We start from the raw sequence: 26,445 nt of genomic DNA, 5'->3' as shown, positions 1-26,445 counted from the left end.
TTGCACCAGGAGCTTTGAAGAATAGCGCTATCAGATAGTTTAGCAAGTGGGAAGTGGGATCAATTAATGCATCTTTGGAGATTTGTATCACTAGAAGTCTAACGTCCAAAAAACAAACTTTACTTCACAGTGTCGTTCACATTGAACAAACTCTGAATTACCAAACTCTAGAGTCTGGACCCAGCCTTTGTCCATAGAATAAGTCTCGGAAAAGGACAAATGTACGTTATTTGGAAGTGGTTCCAGTAGGCTCAAAGTGGATCTGGTATTCTACCTCAAAGCACGGACTCGTTTGGGGATGTTATAATAGTTTGTGTTCTCATGCATGTTGTTTGCAGTGATCGAGGAAAGGTGAGCCTGGCGTGCGACCGTTGTCTGACACCGAATTATAATTGCTGGCACACGAACCTGGGCAAACAACACGAATTCTTCGGTGTCAATCAACATTCAGCGCGAACCCCTGCCGTTTCTTCATACCCGATATGGGCAGGACAACCATGCCCACTAACCTGGTGCTCGGCGAGGAAACAAACGGTAGCGTCCTGGGGTCTCTGGTGTAAATAGCGCTCCTAAAGCGGTACGGTATAATAGGGAGACGTTGGTGAACTTTTCCAACGGCACGAACATTGTGTGGTGGGGCAGTACTGGAATGCCTTGGGTTTGCTTATCATAGGACTACTATCTGCACACCAGATGCCCACCACTACCGCACTATGTTCGCAAAGAAACAGAAAAGTGATAAACAGCCCTCGGCCAAACAAACCTTCAAAACAAATCTGCATATCGGAGTAGAACTCTTTTCCGTTCATGTTTTGCGCTCGGAAAACCTTACCTTCTTCCGTTTTTCCCCCCCTTTTTCACTGCTTGCCTGATGCGTTGTCTGCCTTGCTTAGAAGAACCTTGCTGGCGGAATTAGTCATTCGAGTTAATTTGCATACCACCAAGCCTTGGACGTACCGAAACGGGTTCGAGTTCACACAGTAGTTCCGTAGACCTCCAAACCTTGAGAACGCTAAGGAACGGCGGCCGACAGGTTCTCCTGACCTCGCGCCACGGCCAAGTCTCGGCCCTCTTGCGTCTACATCATAATTGCCGTGGGGCCGTCACCTTCGACATCGGACGGTTTTAGTTTTGCGAAAATGGCGCAACGTTTGGGAAATTTCGACACATTTCTCCGTTGCAAAGGCAAACACAAACACAGAGACACACACACACACACAGACACACACAGACGCACGAAACTGGAGTCAACTCGAGAGGCCCTGAGCCCTCAGAGCCGTGTGGTGGACGGAGGGAGCTTGGGGGCTTTCGTTTCACTTGCTTGTCGGGCCCGATAACACGAACCACGGAGCACCAGAACTTTGCAAACTTCAGGATCGCCGTCAGGGTGCCCTTTTTTTGGCCTGATATGACTTGCAACTCTGGCACTGGTCCGCGCAGATGGTGATTGATTTTTTTTCGCTCCTTCCCTTCGCGGCTCGGTCTCTGGTAGTTGTTTACCGACGATGCCATGGAAACCGTGCCAGTTGGACGTGAGCGAACCCCTCCCATAGGTGTGCGTTTATATGGGATATGTGAGGCTCGACGATTGATTTTTCGGATGCAGTCAGATAATGTGCGCGTGTCGGCTAGTACATGTATGCAGGCTACGTTCTACGAGGACCATATGGGTCTTTGATAACTGTGCAGAACATGACTGCAGACATGTATAGCAGGCTACCCATTTGAGGCTACTGGATTGAGGCCAGGCTTTGGTAGTTGATGGATGAATGCGATGCGTATGGTTGAGACGTAGAGGGCTTTCGCTGCCAGAAACAGAAGGACTATACGGTTGCTGCATTTGTCAAAGCCACTTTATTCGTATCCTCACGTCATGCCTTCAAACACTCCGATCCGTCTGCTCAGCTGCGTGCGTACCCTCCTAGTCCTTCTTCAAGCTGGCCTTGACGAGCGACAGGTTGTTCTTCTGGAAGCACTTGAAGCCGCTGAACGCCCAGTGGCACACGTTGCCGTCGGTGTTGGTACCGACGCACTTCACGATCTCGGCGCGGACCTCCTCGGCGTCCCGGCCGTGGGCCAGCTGCACCACCAGGTTGTCCACGACCGGCCCGTTGGTGTCGTCGAACAGCTGCATCTTGTTGAAGACGCACTTGATGTAGCACTGGGTCGTGTCGTCCTCCGGGAAGTTCCACGCCTTGTACTTCTCGACCAGCTCGTCCGACACACCGAGCGACTTCACGCACTCCGTACGATAGTTCTGCAGGTCATCGGTTGTCTGCACGACGAACTCGGCGCTTACCTGGTTGTAGAGTAAAGCGGAGTAACAGAGATGCTGGCACACAGCACATCCCGGGATCTCAACCGAGTCGTCGTCGAAAGCAGTTACTCACCACAGCGCCAAGGGCCAGCATCGCCACAACGAATTTCATCATCTTGCTCTAGTGTGTCTGCACTGTCGTACTTCGGGAGTTGATGGGGATTGCGATCTCTTCAGCGCGGCTGTCAGCACAGGAACTGATGCTCGACCGTTGCCGTCCGGTGGCTTTTATAGATCGGCAAACACCCAAGTCCAACCTACGAGGATCAGCCAATCAGTTCGGGTCTCCCGACCAGCGCTCCCCATCCCTCCCTAGGGTTCTGATGTGCTCCACTTATTTACTTGATAGAGCCACTGCCATCACCGACGCTGAACTCCCGCGCGAGGATCGTCACCGCGACGCTCTGCTCGACGAGGCGAAGGTGGAACCACGGCCCGGACGGCCTGTCTACCCGCACCGAGGTGTTTGCATTGTGCTCGCGGAAAGATTTGGAACATTTCCACTTATTTGATTACGGGGCAAATTGATTGGGTCGCGCCGCGGTTGTGGTCGTTGCCATTGTGCTCTGCAATGTGTTCGCTTGCGTCCGGAGAGCGAACAAGGAAGCGACGCCGCTGTTAGGCGATAAGGTCTGCACCATAGCGACCTGGCTGGTCAGCTGATCTATGCTACTCGCTGGACAGGTTTGCTTTTGCTGCAATGGAAATTGATCGTTGGACCACCTAGCCCTTATCCGATGTGTGTCCACACAAAACAAACCAGAAATGATAATTGACTATTCATATATTTATACAACAATCTATGATCTCCGCTCGGTCAAACGTCTACAAGTTCCCCACCACGAGGTAGAGGATGGCAGGAGGGTCAGAACAGATCATACTCGGTGCTCTGAATGCACGAAAAGAAGGTATACGCCCGTAGACACGTATCCCACACGCGGTCCGACTCCCGCAGGCAGCGGTCCGTTTCGCTGCGAATGTCTTCCGGGTCCTCCACGATGGCGTTGCTCTGCTGCATCTGCTCGTGGATGTTGTCCACCTGGAACGCGTCGACCGCACCGTCCAGCAGCAGCAGGCCCGACTTCAGCAGAATGCACCGTATCACACACCAGTGGCTGTCATCATCGGCGTCGTTATCGCGGTACACCTGCCGCATGTAGTCGATCAGCGAGTTTCCCTTGGCGTGATACTGCTCGACGCACTCATCCTTGTACGTGGCGGCATCGGCGAACGTCCGCATCACGTACACACCGTGTGTCTACACCGGGAATAGAGAGCACGAATGACGTTTCGATCCTACTCGGGGACTTCTCGGGTCTGGCGAATACTAACCAGTGCGAACAAGGACGCAGAAACCAGCAGTGTCTTCATGGTATCCTTCCTATCGTTGTCTCCTTTACCGAGTGTACTACGCTACGCTACGCTACTCCCGCTGGCCGCTACACTACTGTGGTTAGGCTTGGCTATCCAAACACTTTCTCATAAACAGGAAGCGACCACCTTCGCTTTATATCTCCCTCCGTGGCCAGGATCTACCCGACGCGGCGAAATGAATGTTACGATTATAGAGCCGTCAAATGAGCTCAAGGTCTGCAGCAGTCCAAGCTAATGTACTCGTGGAGCGATGGCGATCGCCTGCTGGATAAATACGATCGTTTCCGACTTGCCGTCGGTGGGTACGATGACTCTTCGATTTGAGTAATACACTTATCCGTACCCCCGTCATCCAATTATATAGACACATCGACGTATAGCTGTTACGATCAAGTTCCGGTTGAAAGTTATTTGTTTTGCTTTTGTTTTATTTGTCAAAACGAATAAGCTTCTTACTTGGTCCATCAGTCTATCGTTGTTCACCAGTCGTTTCCCAAAAGTAAAACAAATCCCATGGAGTTAATGCATTGTCATGACAAGTGGATAGAGTGTTGTTGTTTTTCACTTAGTAATCGTGACAGTCAAATCGTTGGGATTTAAAAAATAAAACAAGTATTGTTTGAAAACATTACTTCAAAGCCATCAGCTCACTCGCTTTCCCCCACTGTCTCTCTTATCGTCTTCCCCCGCTCGCGTCATCCATTTCACTTTCACATTTGAGAATTGATCGCATACCCGGAGCGATACCATATGCGCTTTATCACTTTGCCCTTTAGGCAGCCTGTAGCTGCCAAGCGCGTCTCGTTCCACTCGACAGTGATCCCGATCCCGGGTTTGGGGTGTGATAAGGGGCAGCGTCCCACATCGTATGACAACGGCGCTGAAGGTCAAACCGGCAGGTCAGTGTGGTGATATGGATTGTAATTGGATCTTCCACATCCACGATCCGCGACGCTCCCCGGCTGGCCGATGGTAAGCCAGAATCCATCCCATTGTGCGAGCGGATCCGCCATTGCCATTGCCGGTGATTGCCCTCCGCTCATCGCCGTTCTTTAGTTTCGGATGTGTTCGTAATAGAGCACCTTCCCCCCGGGAGTCTTACCTATTTTGGGACTAGATTTTATTTAAGAAAAAGCACTAAATGTTTCGATAGAAAACTACCTTCTGCCCCGTTTGCAGAACAGCCATACAACACACATACACACACACACACACACTTCCTCGTAAGGACTTTCGTCGATGGCAACAACTAGAGAAGTACATACGGCGCGGGGTCGTAATCTCTTTGAGAAAACAATAAACGAATAAGTACTCCCACGGTGGCAGAGAGTGGTCGAAGGCCACGTCAAACCGTTGTCGACATTAGCCATTAAAATGTCGTGGCCTCCCGGGTCAGTTCGTCGTCCTGCGTCCGAGGAATGGTGGCTGGTCTATGGTGGTATATGCTCGCGTCTCACCCGGTTCTCCGTGGATGGGGTTAAATGTAGCAAATGGTTATGGAAACAGCACATTATAGCTTCATCGAAAGACCAATGCTGATGGCAGGGCCTCCGGTTATACATCTACTAACATCGATAAATAGTGCGCACGGGGACGGCTAGTGCCCCACGCGCTGCTCTAACATGGTCATCTCTAATACGTGATTCGTAGTATGGAGGTCACACACGCATCCACTCGCTCTCTCACACATTCAGACATGCACACGCCCACACACACACACACATACAAATACTGGTCTACTGGTTAACCTCGACGGTAGCACCCTCATTCGTGTCCAGCAACGTCTGCTTCATCGCCTCCTCGATGTGCTCCTTGAGCGGACACTCGTTGCTGACCGTCGGATGCTTGTAGCCGTCGAGGAAGTAGCAAGTCATCCCCCGGGACTCGGTGAACTCCTTCGGCATGCAGGAGGCATCGCGGGCGGCCAGCTGGAAGCAGTAGTCGGGATGCTTCACCAGCCATTCGCGCGTCGTCGGGCTGATGTTGATCTTGCACGCCTCGCTGCCGGACTCGAACTTGTTGGCGATGGTCACGTTGTGCCCGAACAGGCAGTACCGGGGCATCTTGCGGCCAACGACACCGGCGAGCACCGTACCGGTGTGGATACCGATGCGCATCTGCGAACGTGCAGGAGGTGAAGATGGGTGAATGGGGCGTGCGGGTATCTTGAGCCGGGACCTACCTTAATGTGCTGACCGTCATGCGTGTTGTAGAGGGTGCAGGTCTCGATCATACGCAGTGCCATCCAGGCGACCTTGTGCGCATCGTAGATGCTGGCCCGGTGTAGCCCGCTGGCGACGCAGTAGGCGTCCCCGATGGTCTCCACCTTGTAGACGTCGAAGAAGCCGCACAGCTCGTCGAAGTGCTTGTACAGGTTCTCGAGCATGTTGATCACCATGAACGGGGTGGCGCGCGAGCAGATGCTGGTGAAGCCGACGATGTCGCTGAACAGCATCGTCACCTCGGGGTACGTCTTCGCGTCGATCTGCGCGCCCAGCCAGAGCCGCTCGGCGATCTCGGCGGGGAAGATCAGCTGCAGCAGGCTGACGTTCTTCTTGCGCTCCTTGATGACGGCCGCGTTCGCCTCCTCGATCGAGCTCTTCAGCTTGTCCATGCGCCGCCGCAGCCCGTCCTGGGCGCGCGCCTGCTCGCCCACCAGGATCACCTCGCGTGTCGCATCGTGCAGCGGGATGTCGGAGATGAACAGACCGTTGCAGGTGAGCCCCTCCAGCCCGTCGAGGAACGGCGAGCCGACGAACAGCAGCGAATTCGACTCGGGGCAGAACACCATCTGGCCCTTGATCTCGAGCCCCTTGGCGAAGAAGTCGGGCCGGCCGGGCGGCGCCCGGAGCGAGATCATGAACGGCGTGTTGGTGCGCCGTACGATCTCGCGGAAGTTCAGCTGCAGACCGCGCGGCCGCTTGAAGCGGAACACGGTGCCGGCGGCCAGGGCGCCACCGCCGGCCATCGCCGGGTAGCTCTTGAACAGCCGGCTGAACGCCTGCCCCATCTGCACCAGGTTCAGCTGCTCGTCCATGATGAAGTGCCACGGGAAGGCGTTGCAGAAGAACTGGTTGCTCACCTTGAGGTCGCGCGCGTCCGCCGACACACTCTCGCGCACCCCCGCCGCCCCGCCCGCCGTCTCCTCCCACGCCGCCCGGGCCCCGTCCTCCGTCGGTTCGTCCATCTTCAGCAGATAGCGGTAGCGCAGCGTGTCGCCGGGCAGCGGCTCCAGCTCGATTTCCGGCTCCTGGTTGAACAGCAGCCGGGCGAGCGCCTTCAGGCAGCCGAGCAGCAGCCAGGCCAGCACCGACCGGTCGGACGTGAAGATCAGCTCGCCCTCGCCGGCGCACACGAAGCCCGTGTCGGAGATGTCCTCCTCCTGCAGCTTCAGCACGTCGTACACGCCGTCCAGCGAGCCGAGGAACTCCTGCAGGTCCGACCCGAGACACTTGAACGCTCGCTCGATCACGCCCACGCAGCTCGTCTGTATGAGCTCCTCGCCAAGCAACACCAGTATCTCCGACACGGCCGACTCTGAAGCGATAGAGAGAGAGAGAGGGGTAAACCACACACATAAGCGAGCCATTCCGACGACGACGACGACGCACTCTGGTTCTCGAATTATAACATACCATCGATCTGGGTGAGATTGTCCTGGATGTCCGCCAGATAGTCGTAGTGCGGATAGATCGACAGCGCGCTACGCTCCGTTTTGCTGCCGAGCGTTGAAAACCAAACAAACGAAACATTCACCTTGTTGTTCCCACAGGTCATTGTTGCCACTACGGCGTACTTACAGCTTTGACAGCCCCGGCCACCTGTTGCTATACTTCCCGATCAATGACATCAGCGCCTCGTGAACGTTTTCGATCTAGACGAAGCGGGGGAGGGGAGGGAATGGGAAGGACAGACAAACGAATGGACCGCTTGGTGTTGTTATTTGTTGGACAGAACTCGGAGCAAAAAAACGCTCCGCACAGTGGAACCTACCGACGGAGCCGTCAGCAGCTGAATCGCTGCGTTCAGATGGGTGAGCGTTAGCGCGTCGCTCGGCAGCTCGCTCAGGTCCTCGTCCAGATTCCAGCTGTGCGCCTCCGCAATCGACGGCTGCCGTTGGAAGTGCTCCGCCGAGACATGCTTCGCGAACGGGCAGGCCATAGTGTTACCAAGGCCGCTGAAATGGAAGTCAACAACGCAAAACGAGCCCTTACCCTTCAGTTTTGATACCAGAAATGAGTACGTCTAGTGCGAGCAGCCTTCTTAAACAGCTTCTATTTTTTTTTGTCTCCGTACAAACTTCCCGAACGAAGTGTGAAATTCAGCCACTCCTCCTCGGGTTATCGATTTTCTCCACGAACGTTCCGGGCACGGCACGTCCCAACAACTCCTGTGTCCCGTCAGGCAAGAGGTGGCGATCAACCGCGAAATTGCTGGCGAAGACAAATTCGCATCCAAATCGTGGGCAACAAGATCTTTCGGGAAACTAATTCCCACCAATTATCGAATGCAATCTCACAGGCAATGCTAAATATAACAACTAGCAACTTCTGCACCTAGAGCTGCCCGATGGAAGGCGCGTGCGCTAGGATGGAGCCTTGGAACGTTGAAAACATAGGCTGTCCTGGGGTCGATGATGGAAAAAGCAATCGGCCGGATGTGTGCCATGCAGCTTCCTTAGTTGTAACACAATATTTATGAGTATGGCAAGATATACTTCACTCCACAACATGTGTGTTGGGTATCTAGATTGATTGAATCTGGCTTGATTGCAGCAATGAGGATGCGGTTGTCCTCTTTAACACCAGCTCCAACACCTACCTGTGGCGTACCTTGAGACACTCCTATATACTAACGGACTTCTCGCTACCTCGCTGCTACCTCGATACGAAACACTCCACTCCGGATGAGCAGCAACCACCAAACAAAGTGCTACCCAGCTACAAAGAGTTCGACGTCAGAAGGTTTCGGTTCGTTCAAAAACCCCGATGCTACTGGCACCACCAGGGCTGTTTTTGTTTTCCACCAGCCTACTACTACCGTGTGTATAGAGGATTGTCCTTCGGTTATGCAACCCGAGCCCGACTGCCGAGTGTCGACGGCGCTTGCCCCGTACGAAGGCATCCTCCACGGCTCGGGACATCGCCGTTAAGTGTGTGTGAGTGTGTGTACGTGGGTGTGGTTGGGCTACGACCTGCTAACGAGCTGCGCTATGGCACACACCATTACGACGATTAATAATTCAATTATATCCATCGACCGGTGCAGTTGCACTTTGAAGCAAGCACCGTTTGAAATCCTTTTGTAGGGAGGAAAGAAGGAAAGGAGGGCTAGGAAGGGAAAAAAAACACACACACACTTATGTTTATCACCTCTCATAAAACACTACAACACGTTAGTGTCGTTATAACTTTGTTATTTTAGAACACTTCAGCTAAACAAAAAAGTATTCGAAACCATCTCTTTGAACAAACACGCTCATAAAAGGCTTAAAAAAGTGACTGCTGCTAAAAGGAACGGCTTATGTCCCAAAAAGGTGCGGCTATCGCGCTAAGCGTGCCAACATTGCCTTAAAAGGGTCGGCCATACTCTTAATGATTTGAACGAAGTCACTAAACGACGCTCGCGTTATCTTAACAGGTCCGGCGATAGTATTAACAGGTTGGGCAGCTGCGGACATCGCGCTAAAAGATGGCAAAAGATGTATTGTATATCAATAACTGAAAGGTGTGATAGATGCACCCTTTATTCTAGAAAAAAGAATCAGTTACGTATCCATAGAACCTCGAAACGACACCACTATTTAGAAACCAACCGTGCTACATAGTTAATACAGGATAGTGATGGTATAATTTTCTTCATACAATCATTTTCTTTACACCCAGTCAAAAAAGTAATACAGACAAAAGAAAAAATATACTAAATAATACAAATAACTTTTTTAAACATAATTTCCTCTATGACTAGCGATTAAATTTAACAACAAACTAAGCAAACTACATGCGAAATGTGGCACAGATAATATTGTCAGAGTTATATGCCTCTTGCTTCTGCTTTTTAGACTCCGATAACGTTCTACTAGCACAAAATTTGGAATCACCACTGACTACTGTTTCTTAAATGTGTTTCCATGACAGTTTTAACTCAGCACTGAACGTCTGTCAATGCTAATAAGTGTGGTGTTATGTCCTCGACAAGAAAGCGTTGTACGAACGACTTTTATTATACAATAGTCTTAAAGCATTTAAAAGATATACAAGTGACCCGACACCATTGAAGTAGAAAAGTAAAGTGTAAAGACGCTAGAAACCAGTTTTAAACCATAGTAAGGTATGGAAACTGCTTGGGAATTGGAAAAGGTTGTTATTTCATATTACTTCGGTTCGGTTGAACATTGCAAACGCTTTGCTTCATTAGATAAACCGTTGCAAAGAGCTAAGAATAAGGTATAACTTTTCCGATACTCAGAAATGGATGGTTTTATAAATTTCAAAAGCAGTAGCAGAGCTCTTTCTTTTTTCATCAAACCGTTACAGTAGCATGGTTTTAAATTGGTAAAATCCATAAGTTTACATTTTCTTTCATTTTCCCCACAATTCCAAGGCAACCGAAAAGTTTCCATTCGATCTTTGATTAAAGTGTCTTAAATAAGTAAAATAGAAACCGTTTCCGTGCAGTGGGGATTTATAAATCCCGAATTTGGAATGAGAAAAGAATGAATCGGACGTCAGTTCGGTTGTGTAAAATCTACGTACATTTTCACTGCTCCGTACTAGGGGATAAGCATCACTAGGAGGTGATCAGCCTTATCAGTCTTGTGTAAGCGAGATTGCCAAACGATCGTTTATAGACCTTTCTCCGTCTTTCACAATGTTCCAGTTGTTATCACGCTTTTGCAGCATCCGATATGGGTTATTAGAATAATCCCCTATAAGCCTATTTTAATCTAGACTTTAACTGGATAAGTATCAGTTTATACAACCCACGGATAGCGAGTAAAATTTCAATTACCATCTTTTAAATTCTATCACTTACCTAGACTTACCTAGATTGTATACAAAGTATTTTGGTAGAGCGAACGCTGTCGTGGGAGAGACTGTACATTTTCGACAACCCACGGTGTTCTCCGCTGATGTTAGATCTTCACTAACAATCCTTCAATGGCGTCCTGCGACCCTGTTACAATACATCGTTTTCGGCTCGTACTTCCAATCGGCTAACCTTTTCGGTATAATTGAGGTCGAAAAAATACGGCAGACTAGTTCGAACTGGCATCTCTTAACGACCTGCCGCAAGACATTGGACCCTGGTCGCTACACGCTAAACGCCAAAATCCTCGGAAAGCAGCGAATTTTCGCGTCAGAGTTTTGCTTACCTTACCCGTCATGCAAGCCTGATACCAGCGTGGTGCTTCCACGTTAGCTGCTTAGAGAAACGCCGTGTCACGCACCAGATAACGGTCCGATTTGCCGAAAATCGTGACGCTGCTGTAACTCCTGGTTTCTAAGTTCTTAAGTTCTTTTATTGTTGTACATTACCTACGGTATCATCCCTTCGCGCAGATTTGGCGAAGCTAGAATATTTTGTAAACGGTTTAAACAACGCGTGCCATCTCGATTTTCGCATGCTTTTCCATTACAATGTGTACTCTTAGCAATGCATTAAATATGTGACCGGCTCCTCCAACTCGCCAACGTGGTTTGGAACAGCTCGTTTTTGTTTCGTACGACAACGCAGCAAATTATCCTCATCAAGCTGAGACGAAACGATGCACATTGGGCGCAGGAAATTGAGTAGGGAATGATCCATTGCGCTTCGTTAGTTATTTTCTATCAAGAGCCTCAATTCACACACCATCACGGCTCGTCAGCTTATTCGTAAACGTCTATCTAACGGTGCTTTTGCAAAAAAAAAGGTTTTAATCTCGTTTGAAACGACCGTTACACGAAGCTCCTGTACCATACTATCCTGAACGATCAATTACCTGTTTGCTCTTCATTATTTATATGCCTATATCTCCTCTTCGTCCAAGCTGATCAGCAAGAACCTTTCAGGCAATTGAACAACGTCGAAAAAACGGAACAAAACAACGGACACTTGCTTTTTTTCTGCTGAGCAACAGTACATATATTACTTGGTAGAATGTTTTGTCTCATTGCTAACTAAAATTACTATTGTTACTTAAATAGGTACGTTATTCTAACGAACGAACTTGGTACAAAAAAAATATATATATATTCCAAATTGGTAGAAAATAAGTAAAACGTTGATGGAGTACATTAATTAACATAATGTGTATGTGTATGTGTGCCTTTTTCGTTTAATTTTCCTCCACTACCCTGCTGCTATCAACAAGAATGGCAAAGTTATCGGGACCCTCTTGCTCTTGTACAGTACCGGCCATGAATAAAGCACCCGGAAAACAAAACAAAAGTCCCTTTGCTTGCAGAAACTATGGCTGGTTTTTAACTGCGAACGAGTTAAAATGTTACGGAAATAATATATTTAACTTCTTTCGATTCGTAGTTGATTCGAATCCCAACTGGCACTATGCACTTCGGGTCAGAAAAGACGAAAAAGAATAGCCCCTTTGGCTATTACAACAAACTGGTTGCGATTTTGCAACCTGCAAAATGAATTCAGAGAACATTAACACGAAAAAAGCCTAACGTTGCACACGTTGAGTGCCTCTTTAATTTTTAAATACCGAATCGTTAAACTAATTTAGCGATAAGGAGTGGTGTCTTTAAGAGGGGAGTTTTTTTCCTGTTCGAAATTCACTAACTTAGTTGGGTTCCACGAAAACTTAGACGTTGTTTAATTCATAGCCGGATACTGCAATTTTGCAAACGTACGCAATCGTCAACTCATTTTTACATAACACAATAACCGTTAGCAACGAAATAAGAGAACAGTAAAGAACGCAATCTAAACGGGACTTGAAATTTAGTGTAGGTATATATCTATATTGGCTAAAAGTGATTCGCTGCACGCATCATCGCCATTTTCATTATTATACAGTTAGAAACGAGTGCACAACTGCTAAACATGGGAGCCCCGTATATGTTACGCCCTACCCCCCTCAACAGTAAAGGAACTTACATTCTCGTTCATCGCCTAAATCACCTTTGTAACGTTCGATTTCAACCTCCCGTCGAGGTATGGGAAATTTTCGTATAATTTTTTGTTTGTTGTTGTAAAAACTATCTGATTGCTTATACATTCAATTCAATACCGCATGAAGTTTGAAGTGGAATATTGCACAGGATCACTCGGGATGAACTTATGGACCGTAACACTCCCCTCCCCCTCCCCGTAAGTGCTCCCGTTGCGATTCGTCCGCTTTTGTCGTAATAATCAACGATAAACGAATATTTATGCCCTAGCAAATGTAGCGTTTGTGGAGCACGCACACTGGAGACGACTATTAGCATCATGTACTCGGGAGGTCAGTGACGTACACCGTTGGGGACAAGCAAAGACGTAATTACCTTCCACGGGTGCGCAGGAAACAAACTGCGCCTTATTGTGAATAAAAACTATTTGTATTCGAACGCATACCGTCATGCGTACGTTACGTGAGGAAAGAGCCGTAAAAAATGGTACGAAAGATCTTTCCCAGAATTATTATAAATAAACAGTTTCGAAACCAACTTTGGTACATCACTGCATCCAATAATTTTTCGTTCAGCCTGGGGTGGCTGCCGGAGTGAGGTCTCGCGCAAGGAAGTAGAATACTTGTAAGCTTGTTCGTGTCCCCCCCTCCCCCCCCTCCCCTCTCTAGCTTATTGCCTTCGCCTATGATACTATGTGTGGTCGTTCGATGCGACGCCCCTGTCTTTTTTTCGGTTGCGCGTTGTGTGTTCCGTACGTCAATATTGGGCTTGCTAGCTAGTAATCTATGGTTTAGTACACTCTCTTAGCGGTTTACGGTAGCTCGGATGACCGTCTTCGTGGCGTTTGATTGCGGTAGAAGTGTGTGACCTTCTTGCCTTTGGTAGGCGCGACGACCCCCGCCCTTTATTTGTCTTCGCCGTCAAGTCAATTCGCTGAGACGAGAAGGACTTATTTCACCGCCGAAAACGACTGCGATTGTTGCTGTGCGTTGTTGTTCTGGGTGCTGTCCTTCTGGAAGCTTCCAAACACGTCCCTGCAATGCACGTGCGAATATGAGATATTTGACCGGGAATGGCATCGACGAAGGTCGAAGGACACTTTTCGCTTACCGACAGTGTGAGACGACGCACTCGTTGCTGCAATACTCATCCTCCCAGTCAGTGTTGATGATGGCCAGATTGGTGCAGCCCTGTCGTATGCACTGCACCGGTTGTATCCCCTGCTGTTCCGCCGCCGGGCTTTCGTCCGATATTGAGGCCGTGCTGGTTGCCATGCCAGGATTGTTGTGCTGGAGCTGTTGCTGGCTGTGCTGCGGCTGTTGTTGCTGCATTGGCGGTGCCATTTGCTGCTGTTGATGCTGCTGGACTGACTGCTGCTGCTGTTGGTTGCCCATGTGGTCGCTAGGAATGCCCATCGGTTGGGCGTGCATGCCACCGCCCTGCATCTGCATCTGACGCTGCTGTTGCTGCTGCTGCTGCTGGTGATGGAGTTGCTGCTGTTGGTGCTGCTGGTGCTGCTGATGTTGCTGGAGCTGTATGTGATTCATCTGGAACGGAACATCGCAAAGTTTTCACGTAAAACGTCAATTGTGAGCAAGACCGCGCGTAGCAGGCCCAGAAGCGCCACGCCTTTTCTCAAAAAAAGGGCATTTAAAAGACATGGGGCAGAGACAACAACACAACTTTGCACGCCTGGTTTGCCTTCCCCGTCCCACTTCGGATTTTTCTTGGCAGTGTTTTGCCACGCGACAACAAAACACGACGCAGCTCGCACAGTTCGAACCCGCATAGCTAAACAACCTATCGTCCGGTTAATGCGAAGAACAGGAAAGCCGCACACAATGAGAATGAAGATATTAATGATGAAGATGATGCCGATGCCCGACGATGATGATGATGATGATGATGATGCAGAGACCAGGGATTTTTGGCCGGTTGTTAGCTAGCGCGTACCAGCTTCTAACAGAGCCTCCATCGTGCTGCGAAAACTAGGAAAACATCTACTCTACTATTGAATATAACAATCGTCGTTGTTTGTACACTATGTATTTCTCAACATTAATCATGAACAGATATAAAATTTTGCACTGAATGTCACTAGAAAACAAACTAGGATCGTACCGTAATAAGTAAATGTAAATAGATTCTTTTCATCCGGAAATTTGCTTTTCTCCGCCCCTGCCCCTTTCTCCCTCGCCTTTTCTATCATCCTAATCGAACGTAGCCAACGATACGCCAACATCCTCTCTCTCTATCTCTCTCTATTTTTTTGTCGTTACTTCGTTCTTGTGCACTTTTAAAAATTAACAGCATATCTAGCATCACTTTTCCGGAAAGAAGTTAAACAAAAAACAATGACACGGAGTTTGTGGGTTTGGTTTTGTTTGCTTAGCCTGTGTATGTGTGGGTGTGGGTGGGTGTGTGAGTATGTCGTGTTTTTTGCTTTACTGTTTTTGTTTTTCTTATCATAGATATATTTATTCAAAATGTATGCTAGTGTATCTATGTTTGTGTGTATGTGTGTGTGTGTGTGTGTGGGTGTGTCTTTCTAATGGTCTGCTCTTCGCATGCACTGGCTCCGAACCGAACATTAACATAGTAAGAGGGTTTTTTTTTGTAAATATATACATGTACATTTTTGTTTCGTTTTGCGTATTTTTAATCGATAGCTAGTGTCTACCATATTTGTTTACAATATGCCTTTTACAAAGTCTTAATTACGGTAGCAATTGATTACAGTATATAGTTTTTTTTTTGTTTATTCATCATTACATGAAACTACATTCTTTTCCTTTCTTTTCATTTTCATTAACTTGTTTGAACATTCTGTTTCGGGTTCGTTTCTTTTTTTTCCTACATACACCATAGCTTAGCGTGTCGATCTATTAGTTTTTTTTGTTTAGCGTACTGGATTTGTTATACAAGAGCGTACAGCGAGCCATAGAGTTGCCCACGACATGTATTTTTTCCGTCCATTACTTTGACGGATTATTGATGCAAGATGGAATATTCTAAACCGTTAAATTTAATGAGCCTCACACAAACTCGTTTCCTTTTTACAAGACAATCGTACCACCACGCACACCGTGCGGGATTCAATCTGTTTTCTATCAATAATAGGGTCTTTTAAGATTATTGTTTCCCCTGATCCTATGTACAGTTTATCGAAACGGACAACGAGGTAAACATACTCTTTCTCTCTGTTTCTCGGCTCCCATATGCCCGTTCGGTATTACGAAATCTGCGTTGTTCATGAACGTTACCTTCGGTACCTGCTGTTTTGAAGCATTGACGCAAATTTGAAGTTGACTCTAACGACCCTAGTCTACTGATGGAACTGCTCTGCTTAAAAAAAAAACGACATCACCGCTTCCGGATGTCAAAGGGCACATGGAAAAGCCTCTTTCTTATACTAGTAGTTACCCCCAAAATGCCCTCCCTTCACCCAAACCGTGGGTGATCGTTGGTACCAACCACATAGAAAGATATCTTAAGAAAACTGGTATTTAACTAGGACTGCCTAGAAAGGCAACCTTCAATCCAAACCCTCCTGGCCCTGGGGAAGGCATCTGGCTATCCGTTGCCCAATATAAAAAGTTATAAACTATACGATAATTTTCATTTACACTGATTACAGTACGTCTAGTGTAGCTATTAACTGACGATACGATCATTACGATAAACCCTAAAAGTGTGTCGGTTTTGCTTTTGCGTGCGTGCGTGCGAGTCTATGTTTTCATTTCTTTTTTGTTTTTGTTTCTTAACTTTATCTCGTTATCTGCTATCCTTCCTTTTCCATATCCCCACCATTTTGCGCACACACAAAGCCAAACGGGACCTTATGTCGCTATATGCAACTCTATGGGACGCTGTTCGTCTACGATTAGAACCTATGGGCTTCTGTACCAGATATTATGCCCCTAAAATATGTTGAAGCTTAATGGAAAGTGCTGCAATGGTAAGCAAAAGAATACTGGTTGTGTTATTGTCTAGTTGGCAAGAAACGAAAAAATTGAGAATAGACGAAGATTGTGTCTCGGAAGACAAACAAAACCAAACAAAAACGCAAATTTCATAAGCCATTGAAAAAAGGTTGGCAAAATAAACGGAATAAACTCGTCGGGTGGAGAATGAAAGTATAAAGCACAAGGCAGCCGCCATACAGCAGGCGGGCGTGAAAACAAGGTTTGCTAACCAAGGAGGAAGAGGCTCTGCCGGTACGATTCCAACCGGATTTCGGGTAATGATGAATGCAAGCGAGTGGCGTTGCGCCTGCTCGAATAACATAAAATATACGAGTAAAAACCAAAAAAAAAAGCAACAACCGAAACCACACCAACCATAGTACACAACCAGCGTGTCTGTCTGCGACCGCGTCCGCTCGGAAGCGAGGTGGTGGCGTGCGGGTTGTTTAAATCAAACAGATTCAACGAAGAAAGAAACGGAACGTTGTTAGACACAACGGAAATTAGAAACTAACCTGCTGATTCATGTAATGCGGCTGCTGAGCCATCGGCAAGTTCATCATCGACTGGTGTGCGATGTTCGCATTGTGCGATGAGCTCAGTGCATGCTGCTGGGACATGCTCATATGCGATTGCTGCTGCTGATGCTGCTGCTGCTGCTGTTGCTGGTGGTTCATCATGTGCTGCTGCGTGTTTATTGGTAATAGTTGGCCATGAAGGTGTGGAGCAGTTGACTGATGTTGGTGTTGCTGTTGCGATGTGGCTTGTCCGGGATGTATATTTTGATGCTGATGCGACATTTGCATTATACCCTGAAATGGCGGAAATAAGGCGAAAGTTGTTGACAAGCAGAAAGGGATTGAAATTTCGCTTCTTACACCCTAGAACAATATTTTCAGTAGGTCGCTGGCTTGCGAAATGTTGATGTTAAAAACAGTTCACAAACAAGGTGTAATGCTGTAATACGAGGGTTCGTTTTCAACGCTGTGCTCTCCTCTTTGTAAGTTTGCTTTCAACGACTCCTTTGTCCTGGCATTTGTAAGTTAAAATCTGCTCTTCCTACCGATGAAGCCGACGCCTCCGTAACGCGTCCGCTTGCTTTGTTACTCGTCACGAACCCGGAACTGTCATGCGAGGTTCAACAGCTCCGCGGACGCGCCGGTTCGGTTTGTTTTTGACGATGCGAGATTTACCAAAGAAAAAACTCGATGTTTTCTACGGTCATCACGTGTGGCGGGAGTTATTGCACTTCTTGATGTAATATCGAGAGAAACTTATCGACATCAACGCAGTGAAAACCAAAACTCTAATCTAGGCTTGTACCATCCCTAAAACACTTCCTCTTGCTAAGCTTTCCCTCGTTTGAACGCGTACTATTGCTGCTCCTAACCTTAATGACAATCTAACGCTATTTGCAAACATTGAACACTTTGTGGGAAATATGTACAGCAATTGTAATTGATTACTTTTCGTTCGCCCCCGGATGCAAAGGCCGACAGAATTACTTTCAACACTCGTTCTTAGTGACGGCCACGACACTTCTGCCGGGTAGGAATATCGCTCAAAAATCGCCTCCTCACGTACACCAGCTCGCGGGGTACGGCTGCATGAGTGCTAGTGAACTTACATCATCAACACACACCTACACATACATTAATACACATGCACACATCGATAGCTTGAATGTTGTACCAGAGCAAGGGGAAGAGAGGAGAAAGATGAGACAAGATAACGCACACAATGGCGAAACATGCGGCCCTGTCAATAGCGCGTGCCTCTGTCTCTCTCTCACTCTCGCTCTCTCTCTCTCTGCATGAGTGTGTTGGTACGACTGAAGCCTTTTATATAGAACTCGCTATTTTATATCATGTGCCCTCAAATTAAATGCTATCCATTTAAAGAAGGCACACAGCAGAAGTAATACATACGATACGAGTCTGAAGCATCACAAACAGCATTTTCAATTTCGCTCCCCGTCCCACTCTCGTGCCCTTCTCGGTTCCCTTCTCCCAGCACGCGTGCTTTCTCTGTCATGCACACACGCGCAAGCACACGTACGGACACAGAAAACAAAGTGCCGTGATACCGTTCGCCAACCTTGGGCAAGCAGCTGGCACTCTTTCCTCCCTTTTTCTTCTTCTCTCACCCCCCCTCCCTTCCTACTCAACCATAAGCGCACATACACACATCGCTATAGCGATATAATGTCACTATGCCCGACTCTTCAGTATCAAAAGAATGTATTTTGATTTATTTAATCTGCTGTTTTATTACTATTTGAATTCATTTCGTAATTCATAAAATATTACGTCTTTGATGGCATGTGGTGCGCGTTCGAGGGTGGGTATGTGTGTATGTGCGTAGATTTTGGGAGGGAAAAGGATGAAAGTAGCAAACGGGTCTGACTCAGCCAGCGGAGTTTTATTGTTGATTTAGATTGGGAAAGGAAAACATAAAAAAAAGGTTAGGCAAACTTAAATGAACGAACGCATTGGCGGAATGCGTGTGCTGAAGGGCACGTGAGAGATGCTGTGGGTATATTGTTGTTGTTTTTTTGGTTGTTTTGTTAAAAATTGTGCAACTTTATTAACTGTTTTGGTTCAGAACAGTAACACGGTAACGGAGCGCGGCACGTAACACCAGCAACACACTACGTAACGCCGTATGGACAGTGTTTGTTACTAGCCACGCTGCCAAGGATGGTTAGCAATGTAGAAGCAGCTGGCGTTGATGCTCCATGTTGGAGGACGGACGCACGGTGTGTTTTGTGCACAGAATAGCCCGAAGCCTGATCGCTTGCTACGGCTGGATCATCATGTTTATGAGTTCTTTCCCATTGCTTCTTCAGCACAACACTTCAAAACTCCGATGTAATGAGTGCGTGTTGTCTGGTCATATTTTGAACGAAACAATGAAACAAACATTTCAGGAAAACTTCCATCCAGAAGGGTGTGCGATCGCTTCGGATTCCAGTTCATCAGATATAATGAAATCCGCATGAAATTAAACAAACTCCTAAATGAAATTAAAGTTTGCATTCGAAGCTTGAAGCAGATTAGATCACAAAATCACGAGTCGATACATTCTGAATCGATGTGATAGCTATTTAAAAGAATTGAAAAACATAAAACAAGCCCCATGTTGTAAATTTGTAAAGAACTTCTACAACATTATGCGCCATTCCAATACGAAATGATGCAACTGAAGAATATGTAACAAGCAAGGTTAATTTTTCCCCAGGTTTTAGCGATATTTTATGCTAATAGTTCAATTCGATAGAAAGTAGTGCATGTGATTTAACCTTCAAATCGATTAAATTTCCATTTAAACAACATTGGCACGTAGTTTTGCATCATTCTAAAAAAGGGAGTTTCACCTTCCCAATGAAAATGTAAGCTACCGCAGATGGCATGTGGATGTGGAAAATCATTCCGAGTCGAGCTGAAAACTCAGTCATCGAGCTGAAGATATGGAATATAACAACGAATCCAGTAATATGCTGGCGGACGCATCCCTTTGTTGGGGTGATGATGTTCGGTTGTCTCTAAATGTTGTATAGCAAAAAAAAAACATTTCCTATCATAGAAATGCTTCTACCTCTGCTTGCATAACATAGCGCCGAAAAATGAAAAGTAAAATGTAACAGTAACGCCACCAACCTGCGGGGGTGATTTGTACGACGAGGCGTACGACGCGGCATAGCTCGAGTGTTGCTGCTGCTGATGTCCTTGCAGTTGCTGCAGGTGGCTACCGGTGGCCTGCCCCACGGATGGTCCGTTCTGGGGTGAGTGCTTGGCGTGATTCACCAGATGATTGTTCTGTTGCGGCTGCTGCTGCTGGTGATGCTGATGCTGCGGATGTTGATGCTGCTGTTGCTGCTGGAGCTGATGCTGCTGCTGCTGCTGCTGCTGCTGCGACGGCGATGCTGTGTGGTGATGGTGCTGCTGCTGATTCTGCTGCTGCTGCTGCTGCTGCTGCTGCTGAGTTTGCTGCTGCTGGATCGTTGGTTGTGGTGGCGGAGAATAAATTGATTGTTGCGGTGATTGTTGCTGCTGTTCGCCCTCGGTGCCCTGTTGTGCGCGAACGGTTGTGCGAGATAGCAAAAAAAAGAGTAGCAATGGGTCAATAATGGGGACTTCGGATCCGAGTGGTAACTGCAATTTCAAACATCCGTTAAATGTGTGTCAATTTGCTCCAAGTACCTTTGACACTAAACTCGCCCGGTAGGCGGCCAGCGCTTTCAAGTAGTCCTTCTTAGCTGCCTCCGTCTTCTTCTTATATACCTGGTAGGAAAAGAGATACGAACGAGAGGACATTGCGTTAGAGTGTAATATTACATTCGTTTGGCTGGGAACCAAACATCAAAAACAAACGCTTGATTCGAGGACGCATCAATACGTGACAGTTTTTGTTCGCAGTGCTTTTTTTTATAGCCTTTTAACATTTCCCAAATTGCAACACAAGTAGGGCAAACTACATATAGAGCCACCAAAGGCTCGGGGGAGGGGAGGGGGGTTTAGGACCATCTTCCGGAGCCGGAAGATTGAAGTCGAGGCAAGCCCCAGCGCGGACACAATATTATTACACCCCCACACTCCTCTTACAGAAGAAACGGCAGGGGGTGGGGGGTTGGGAGGGGGGGAGGGGGAGCCAGAAATGTAAAACATCATTAAAGCGGGAATAAAAACACCACCACCACCAGAGCAACCCAATACTACGGGGGGGGGCTCGCAGAGAGCAGCGATGAGGAAGTGAAGAGTGATTCTCATCTTGAAAATTAAATTGAAAAACTTCGCAAATGTTTCAGTCAACTCCAGTATTCCGCCAGACCCCCCCCCCCCCCCCACCCCCCAAACACCCCACACTCCGATGATCATTATTTCCACAGCCACTGCTCTTATTTTACTTTTGAGTTGTGTGTGTGTGTTTTCTTTTTCTTCTTTTCGACTGATTTTCCTGGTCTTCCCGTTTCTCGGGCAAAAGCAGCATTATGTATGCAACTGCGAGGAATGGAAGACAAGAAAAGTAGTCAAACACAGAAGAGGGGGCTGGATCCGAGAGGAGAAGATGTTGAAAGAGCGCTAAGAAGTGATTGAGAAGATGGGGGTGCGAGAAGGGAGGAGAAAGAAAGTAAAGAGTGGGGGGAGGGGGGTGGGGTGGTGCAGCTAGGTGAAATGGAATACAACGGCGGAGAGAGAGTAGTAGCTTCGCTGGTGACACAACCGGATTGTACCGTGTGCCCCCCGTGTGTATCGTGTCCTCGGCAAGGATAAGAACACCCGCTCCATCCTCCTCCTCCTCCTCCCCCCTCCCAATCAGTCAGGCGGTTCAACACAAACAACCGAAACCGAAGCGACATGTGTAACTACCAGTGGGCAAGTCGCGCATGCCCTGGTCTGTTCGCTCCGTACTCCAACCAAACAAACTCCGGAACCGAGACCGAACCGTTTGGCTCCGAACCTCCGAACATGATGTAAGACTTTTTCGCCGGAATAGCCGGTTGTTTAAACGAAAATTTCACAATATAAAGCTCATCATAAAGACCGCAAGCAGCAGCAGCAGCAGCCCATCCTCTCCCGGGCCGGGAGGTTTCACGGGAAAAACGGGAAACAGACAGTTGTGTTTCGTTCCCCAAACTCCCCGAGAACGGAGAGCGAGAAGCTTCGAGTAGCGAACGAGAGACGAGGTTCACCGAAATGCGAGATTTATATAGCGAAACGGGTCCAATATCAGGTTGGTAGGGATGGGGAGGGGGGAGGTGCAGACGCGGGAAAATGCACCACCTACCACCGCCCACCAAGCCCTTCTCTACCACGCCGAAATGCAACTCCGAGAAGTGGGTTCCCATCCCCGGCACGCGGTTTTCCTCACGGAACTTTGCAGGACTCCTCCACACAGTGGGCGGGGGGGTTGGGTTGGGTTGCACGGAGTGGGGCGGGGGAGTGGGAATTCTGAAGATAATCGAACCCGTTTCCCAGCGCGATAGGAAATGCGGGAATGCTGCTTGTTCTGATTACAGACCAACTCACGAACTCCAATACTGTCGCCTCCTATCGAAGTTTCGAAGAAATGTGGAAAGAAAATACTACTTTGGTCTTGGATTTCGTTGCTGTTCGGTGGTCTTTCGGGAAAATCTTTAAGAACGGGGTACTTGAAACTATTGAAACGAGCATCAAGAGGACATGCTGCGTGAAGGGAGATCCCTTCCCTTTGTCGCTATCTCTATATCTCTCGCTGTCTATATACATATATGTGTGCGAGTGTGTGTTTCTGTGTGTGTGTGTGTATACATTGCCCGATCCCTCCACAAGTGCTGGTGTGTTAGAGCTCGTTAATGAGAAAGCTCCGTGTAAAAGCAGTTTATTGCAGCTTCCATTGGAATTGGATTTTCCGAGGGAAAAGGCATTCCAATTCCAGGGAAAGTCGTTGTTGTGCACCGCCGCCATGGTGGAGAACAAAACAAAAACCACTCCGATAAAAGGATAACCCCCACCCCCGCCCCGCCCCTGGCGTGAATCGGGCAGATGATACATCCTGCTTTTGGCCGAACGAGAAGTTGATCAATATTTGTTTGCGCATTTGACCGATCTGCACAACAACATCTAACCCTCACAACCAAGCATAGTGAACGAGTTCTGTCAATCTACTCATTTTGGAGTGGCCTGGGCAGGTGAGGGTTTGGAATGGGATGGAAATCGCGGTTGCTAAGCAATTTGTCTTCCGTTTTTTTTTTGTGTTTTCAACAATCTTCCCCTCCGCAATCAACCAGATCATTGCATCACTACCTCGAACGACCAAATCAACGTCATTGTTTTATCGCACCACAGCTCGAGCGAACAAAAGGCAAAGCGCTCCATAGAAACGAAAAAGAAAACGCACCGAAATCAGGTTTATGGATCCTGGTTAGCGACTATGATTGCCTTACTCCACCTTTCTCCTCCAGCTCTCTAGTTTGGGTTTACACGAAACTTTTCAGCCCGCCTGCACCGACCGTGCAGAAACCCAAAGACGGAATAATGGTTCGGTAGTGTGAAGTAGCGCCAACGAACAACCAATTCAACAACGGAACCAAATCAACGCGATGCAGCGCAAAGGGGGAAAGCGGGACAATACGCACCGTACCCGGGGGCTAACGAAGATGTTTAAATGCTCGATGCTCTCAAAAAACCAGCGTACGCCAAACGACATACCGGTGAGTTTTTATTAGAGAAGGAACATTAACCCTTACGCCCATGGTTGAAACACTTTTCACAGAAGATGATGTTGAACATAGTTAAAACAATTTTTTAGTTAGCGTAAACAGTAATTTCGAAGTGAAGACCCACACATTTTCCAGAACTTCAAGAAGTACTATCCAATTTCTTCCCTAATCATTCTATGATCCTGATATGTTTTATAGTGTATATGTCTGCATATCTGACAAATCTATCTGAAATAATAATGCTTCTTCTTCTTTTAGCCAATCTGGCGATGAAGACGTCTTTGGACATTACGGACAGGCTTCTAAAGGCCATATATTCAATACACCCTTACTGATTGGATAGAAATGTCAAACAATCACCATTGCACTGTTTCCAGTTTATAATTCTTTCTAATATGCTTTTATCTCAAGCTGGCACGTAATTATTTAAAGCTCAATCACCGTCAATAAGGAAACTTAATTTGATTTGGTCTATGAAAAGAAAAGAAAAACCTGTTTACAAATACATACTTTCGTCCAAATAGCAAACCAAAGTAATAAGATCATTTTGGAAAATTAATTTTGTCACATTAACCCGGAGAAAGCGGTCGTAGACATAAGGGTTAAATATCAGAAAACCACTCATTACAGCGACATTAAATAAAATCACACGGATTATATCTGTTGCCAGAGGCGACAGTTGATTATTTTGTAAAGCAAAACGAAGCTTGCGAGTATAGCACCGAGCTATTGAAAATTTGATGGGACACTCACACGAATTACGGTAATTTGTGTTGTGCTTGCACACAATGTATGCGTTTGTGCCAGTTACGCAGCTCCATGGTAAACCACGCGTTAAACGATCTTATTGCAACAAACCGGAAAAAATCCTTTCGACGCTTCGACGAAAAAGGGTATTGCTATCTTATTTTGTTGTAGTCATGCGTTATCCATGTGTTAACGAATTAACGTAGTTTAAAACGAGTCCCCTGCCTTCCCGAATGTGCGCTCGAATTGAACAATAGTGTCGACATTTAACCCGACCGGCGCCCGACTTGAGGAAGCTGTCCTATGATTAGAAACTCGAAAGCTGGCGTCGGGTGGCGGGTTAATTTCGCCCGGCCCGGAGGCAGCGAGACGCGGCGCTAGGAGAGGAGGATACTTTCACCACAGCAACCGACCACCGGTCGGGCCTTCCTCACCACCACCACCACCACCACCATTATTTGGCCACAGGCAGAGAGCTACGGCTACTACTAATTTACTACTTACATTTTTATGCTCCGATGCCAGCACGTCCCACATGGAGGCCACGATTTTGGAAACTTCTCCGAACGACGCGTTCGGGTTTTGGCCTTTAATAGCTGCCTGTGTGTCGCGGAAAAACAATGCATAGGCCGAGACGGGTCTGGGAGAAGAAGAACGAAGAAGCGTGTGAGCGCAATGTTGCAAGCTAGAACATATTATAATTCACTCCCGCGCACTTAATCAACAGTAATAACATTAATGGAATCAAATATAGGAGATATTCGATAAGGGAGGGTCGAAAAATATGATTCAAACAATGCGTGTTGTCGTGTTATCCTTAAAGGGACACATCCTTAACCCGCGCGTGACATACTTCTGTGGTTCGTTGGGATCCCGCTTTTTCTTCTTCTTCGTCACCTTCGGCTTCTTGGCGGCGGCGGCAGACGCCTTCATGTTGCCGGCACCCGCCAGCGCGTCCTCCCCGTACGACGGCTCCGACGAAGGACGCTTCAGGGCGTTCGCCTGCAAGCGAAAGGAAGGAAGGAGCGGCACAAATTGGAATTATCAACCGTCAATGAGGGGTGTGAGGCCTGGTCCTTACCGGAATCGTGTCGTCGCTGTCATCGCTGGTGGTTCCGTTTTCCGTCCCCTGGCCGCCGCCGTTCTGTGGCGGCGAGCGGCCGATGTAGTTGAGCGCATTTCCGGCCACGAGATGCTGCTGCTGCTGCTGTTGCTGCTGCGGGGACAATTGTTGCTGCTGCTGGGCTGGGGGAACCATCGAAGGCGACTGCTGCGGCGGCTGCATGACGTGCAGCGTGGGATTGTTGTTCGGACTAGCGTTCAGCTGATGGTACGTCGGCTGATTGGGGGACTGTAGCGTGTACGGGCTGCGTGGGGAAAAGCGAAAGAGGAAAAAGAAGCACGTTATTAACCCGCGAACAGTTGTCGAGTTGTCGAGAGCCCACCCTGCCTACTTGTTACGTTGGACCAACCGCTGCTGCTATTCGCATTGATTTTCTTAGCCTCTTTTCGTCACATCGAAACGAGTTATACAGATCAGTGAGATTACATTTCATTTATAATAAGTTGATTGAGACTAGTTAACATATTTTCAACATTTCAACTATTCGTTGAAAAGAAACTGCAAACGAATCACTTAGGTTCTGGTTCTACATTCGCTACAAACCACAAATGTTCCCATCCGCGAATTGGAACCTTTAGTAGAGGAATCTTAGGTTTTAAACT

General features: G+C 47.6%; 4 protein-coding genes across 4 annotated transcripts in view; all 4 read right to left on the bottom strand.

The window, feature by feature from the left end:
• Positions 1–1,875: 1,875 nt before the first annotated feature.
• On the bottom strand, positions 1,876–2,446 carry LOC131291357 (general odorant-binding protein 99a-like). Its single transcript, XM_058320558.1, has 2 exons — positions 2,391–2,446; positions 1,876–2,299 (listed from the first exon to the last, which is right to left on the bottom strand). Exons 1-2 carry the CDS (start codon positions 2,430–2,432, stop codon positions 1,922–1,924), a joined length of 420 nt encoding a protein of 139 aa, XP_058176541.1. The 5' UTR covers positions 2,433–2,446; the 3' UTR covers positions 1,876–1,921.
• A 736-nt stretch (positions 2,447–3,182) lies between these two features.
• On the bottom strand, positions 3,183–3,688 carry LOC131291358 (uncharacterized). Its single transcript, XM_058320559.1, has 2 exons — positions 3,650–3,688; positions 3,183–3,575 (listed from the first exon to the last, which is right to left on the bottom strand). Exons 1-2 carry the CDS (start codon positions 3,686–3,688, stop codon positions 3,183–3,185), a joined length of 432 nt encoding a protein of 143 aa, XP_058176542.1.
• A 1,739-nt stretch (positions 3,689–5,427) lies between these two features.
• Positions 5,428–7,852, bottom strand: LOC131291356 (head-specific guanylate cyclase). The gene is made up of 5 exons (XM_058320557.1): positions 7,685–7,852; positions 7,492–7,565; positions 7,327–7,409; positions 5,874–7,228; positions 5,428–5,808 (listed from the first exon to the last, which is right to left on the bottom strand). The coding sequence occupies exons 1-5, from the start codon at positions 7,850–7,852 to the stop codon at positions 5,428–5,430; spliced, it is 2,061 nt and encodes a 686-aa protein (XP_058176540.1).
• Positions 7,853–13,739: 5,887 nt separating this feature from the next.
• LOC131290471 (TOX high mobility group box family member 4-like) overlaps positions 13,740–26,445 on the bottom strand; it is a 34,837-nt gene continuing 22,131 nt past the window's right edge. The window contains exons 3-10 of the mRNA XM_058319621.1: positions 25,797–26,087; positions 25,574–25,726; positions 25,225–25,360; positions 20,975–21,055; positions 20,432–20,842; positions 17,288–17,584; positions 13,918–14,354; positions 13,740–13,841 (exon numbers count right to left, since the gene is read on the bottom strand). Of these exons, the coding sequence (XP_058175604.1) occupies positions 13,757–13,841; positions 13,918–14,354; positions 17,288–17,584; positions 20,432–20,842; positions 20,975–21,055; positions 25,225–25,360; positions 25,574–25,726; positions 25,797–26,087 (1,891 nt within the window). The 3' untranslated portion in view covers positions 13,740–13,756. The remainder of the gene's footprint in view (positions 13,842–13,917; positions 14,355–17,287; positions 17,585–20,431; positions 20,843–20,974; positions 21,056–25,224; positions 25,361–25,573; positions 25,727–25,796; positions 26,088–26,445) is intronic.

This window comes from Anopheles ziemanni, chromosome X (assembly GCF_943734765.1).
Source record: "Anopheles ziemanni chromosome X, idAnoZiCoDA_A2_x.2, whole genome shotgun sequence".
Taxonomy (NCBI): domain Eukaryota; kingdom Metazoa; phylum Arthropoda; class Insecta; order Diptera; family Culicidae; genus Anopheles; species Anopheles ziemanni.
The sequence above is the reverse complement of the archived record's forward strand: the minus strand, read 5'-3'. Positions and strand labels throughout refer to the sequence as shown.

Bases quoted from the DNA above. Each gene is read 5' to 3' on its own strand.
- LOC131291357 (XM_058320558.1), bottom strand. From the start codon at position 2,432: ATGATGAAATTCGTTGTGGCGATGCTGGCCCTTGGCGCTGTG. The intron at 2,300-2,390 runs GTGAGTAACTGC...CTCTACAACCAG, and splicing joins TGCTGGCCCTTGGCGCTGTG to GTAAGCGCCGAGTTCGTCGT.
- LOC131291358 (XM_058320559.1), bottom strand. From the start codon at position 3,688: ATGAAGACACTGCTGGTTTCTGCGTCCTTGTTCGCACTG. The intron at 3,576-3,649 runs GTTAGTATTCGC...TTCCCGGTGTAG, and splicing joins CTGCGTCCTTGTTCGCACTG to ACACACGGTGTGTACGTGAT.
- LOC131291356 (XM_058320557.1), bottom strand. From the start codon at position 7,852: ATGGCCTGCCCGTTCGCGAAGCATGTCTCGGCGGAGCACTTCCAACGG. The intron at 7,566-7,684 runs GTAGGTTCCACT...CGCTTCGTCTAG, and splicing joins AGCTGCTGACGGCTCCGTCG to ATCGAAAACGTTCACGAGGC. The intron at 5,809-5,873 runs GTAGGTCCCGGC...GCACGTTCGCAG, and splicing joins ATGACGGTCAGCACATTAAG to ATGCGCATCGGTATCCACAC.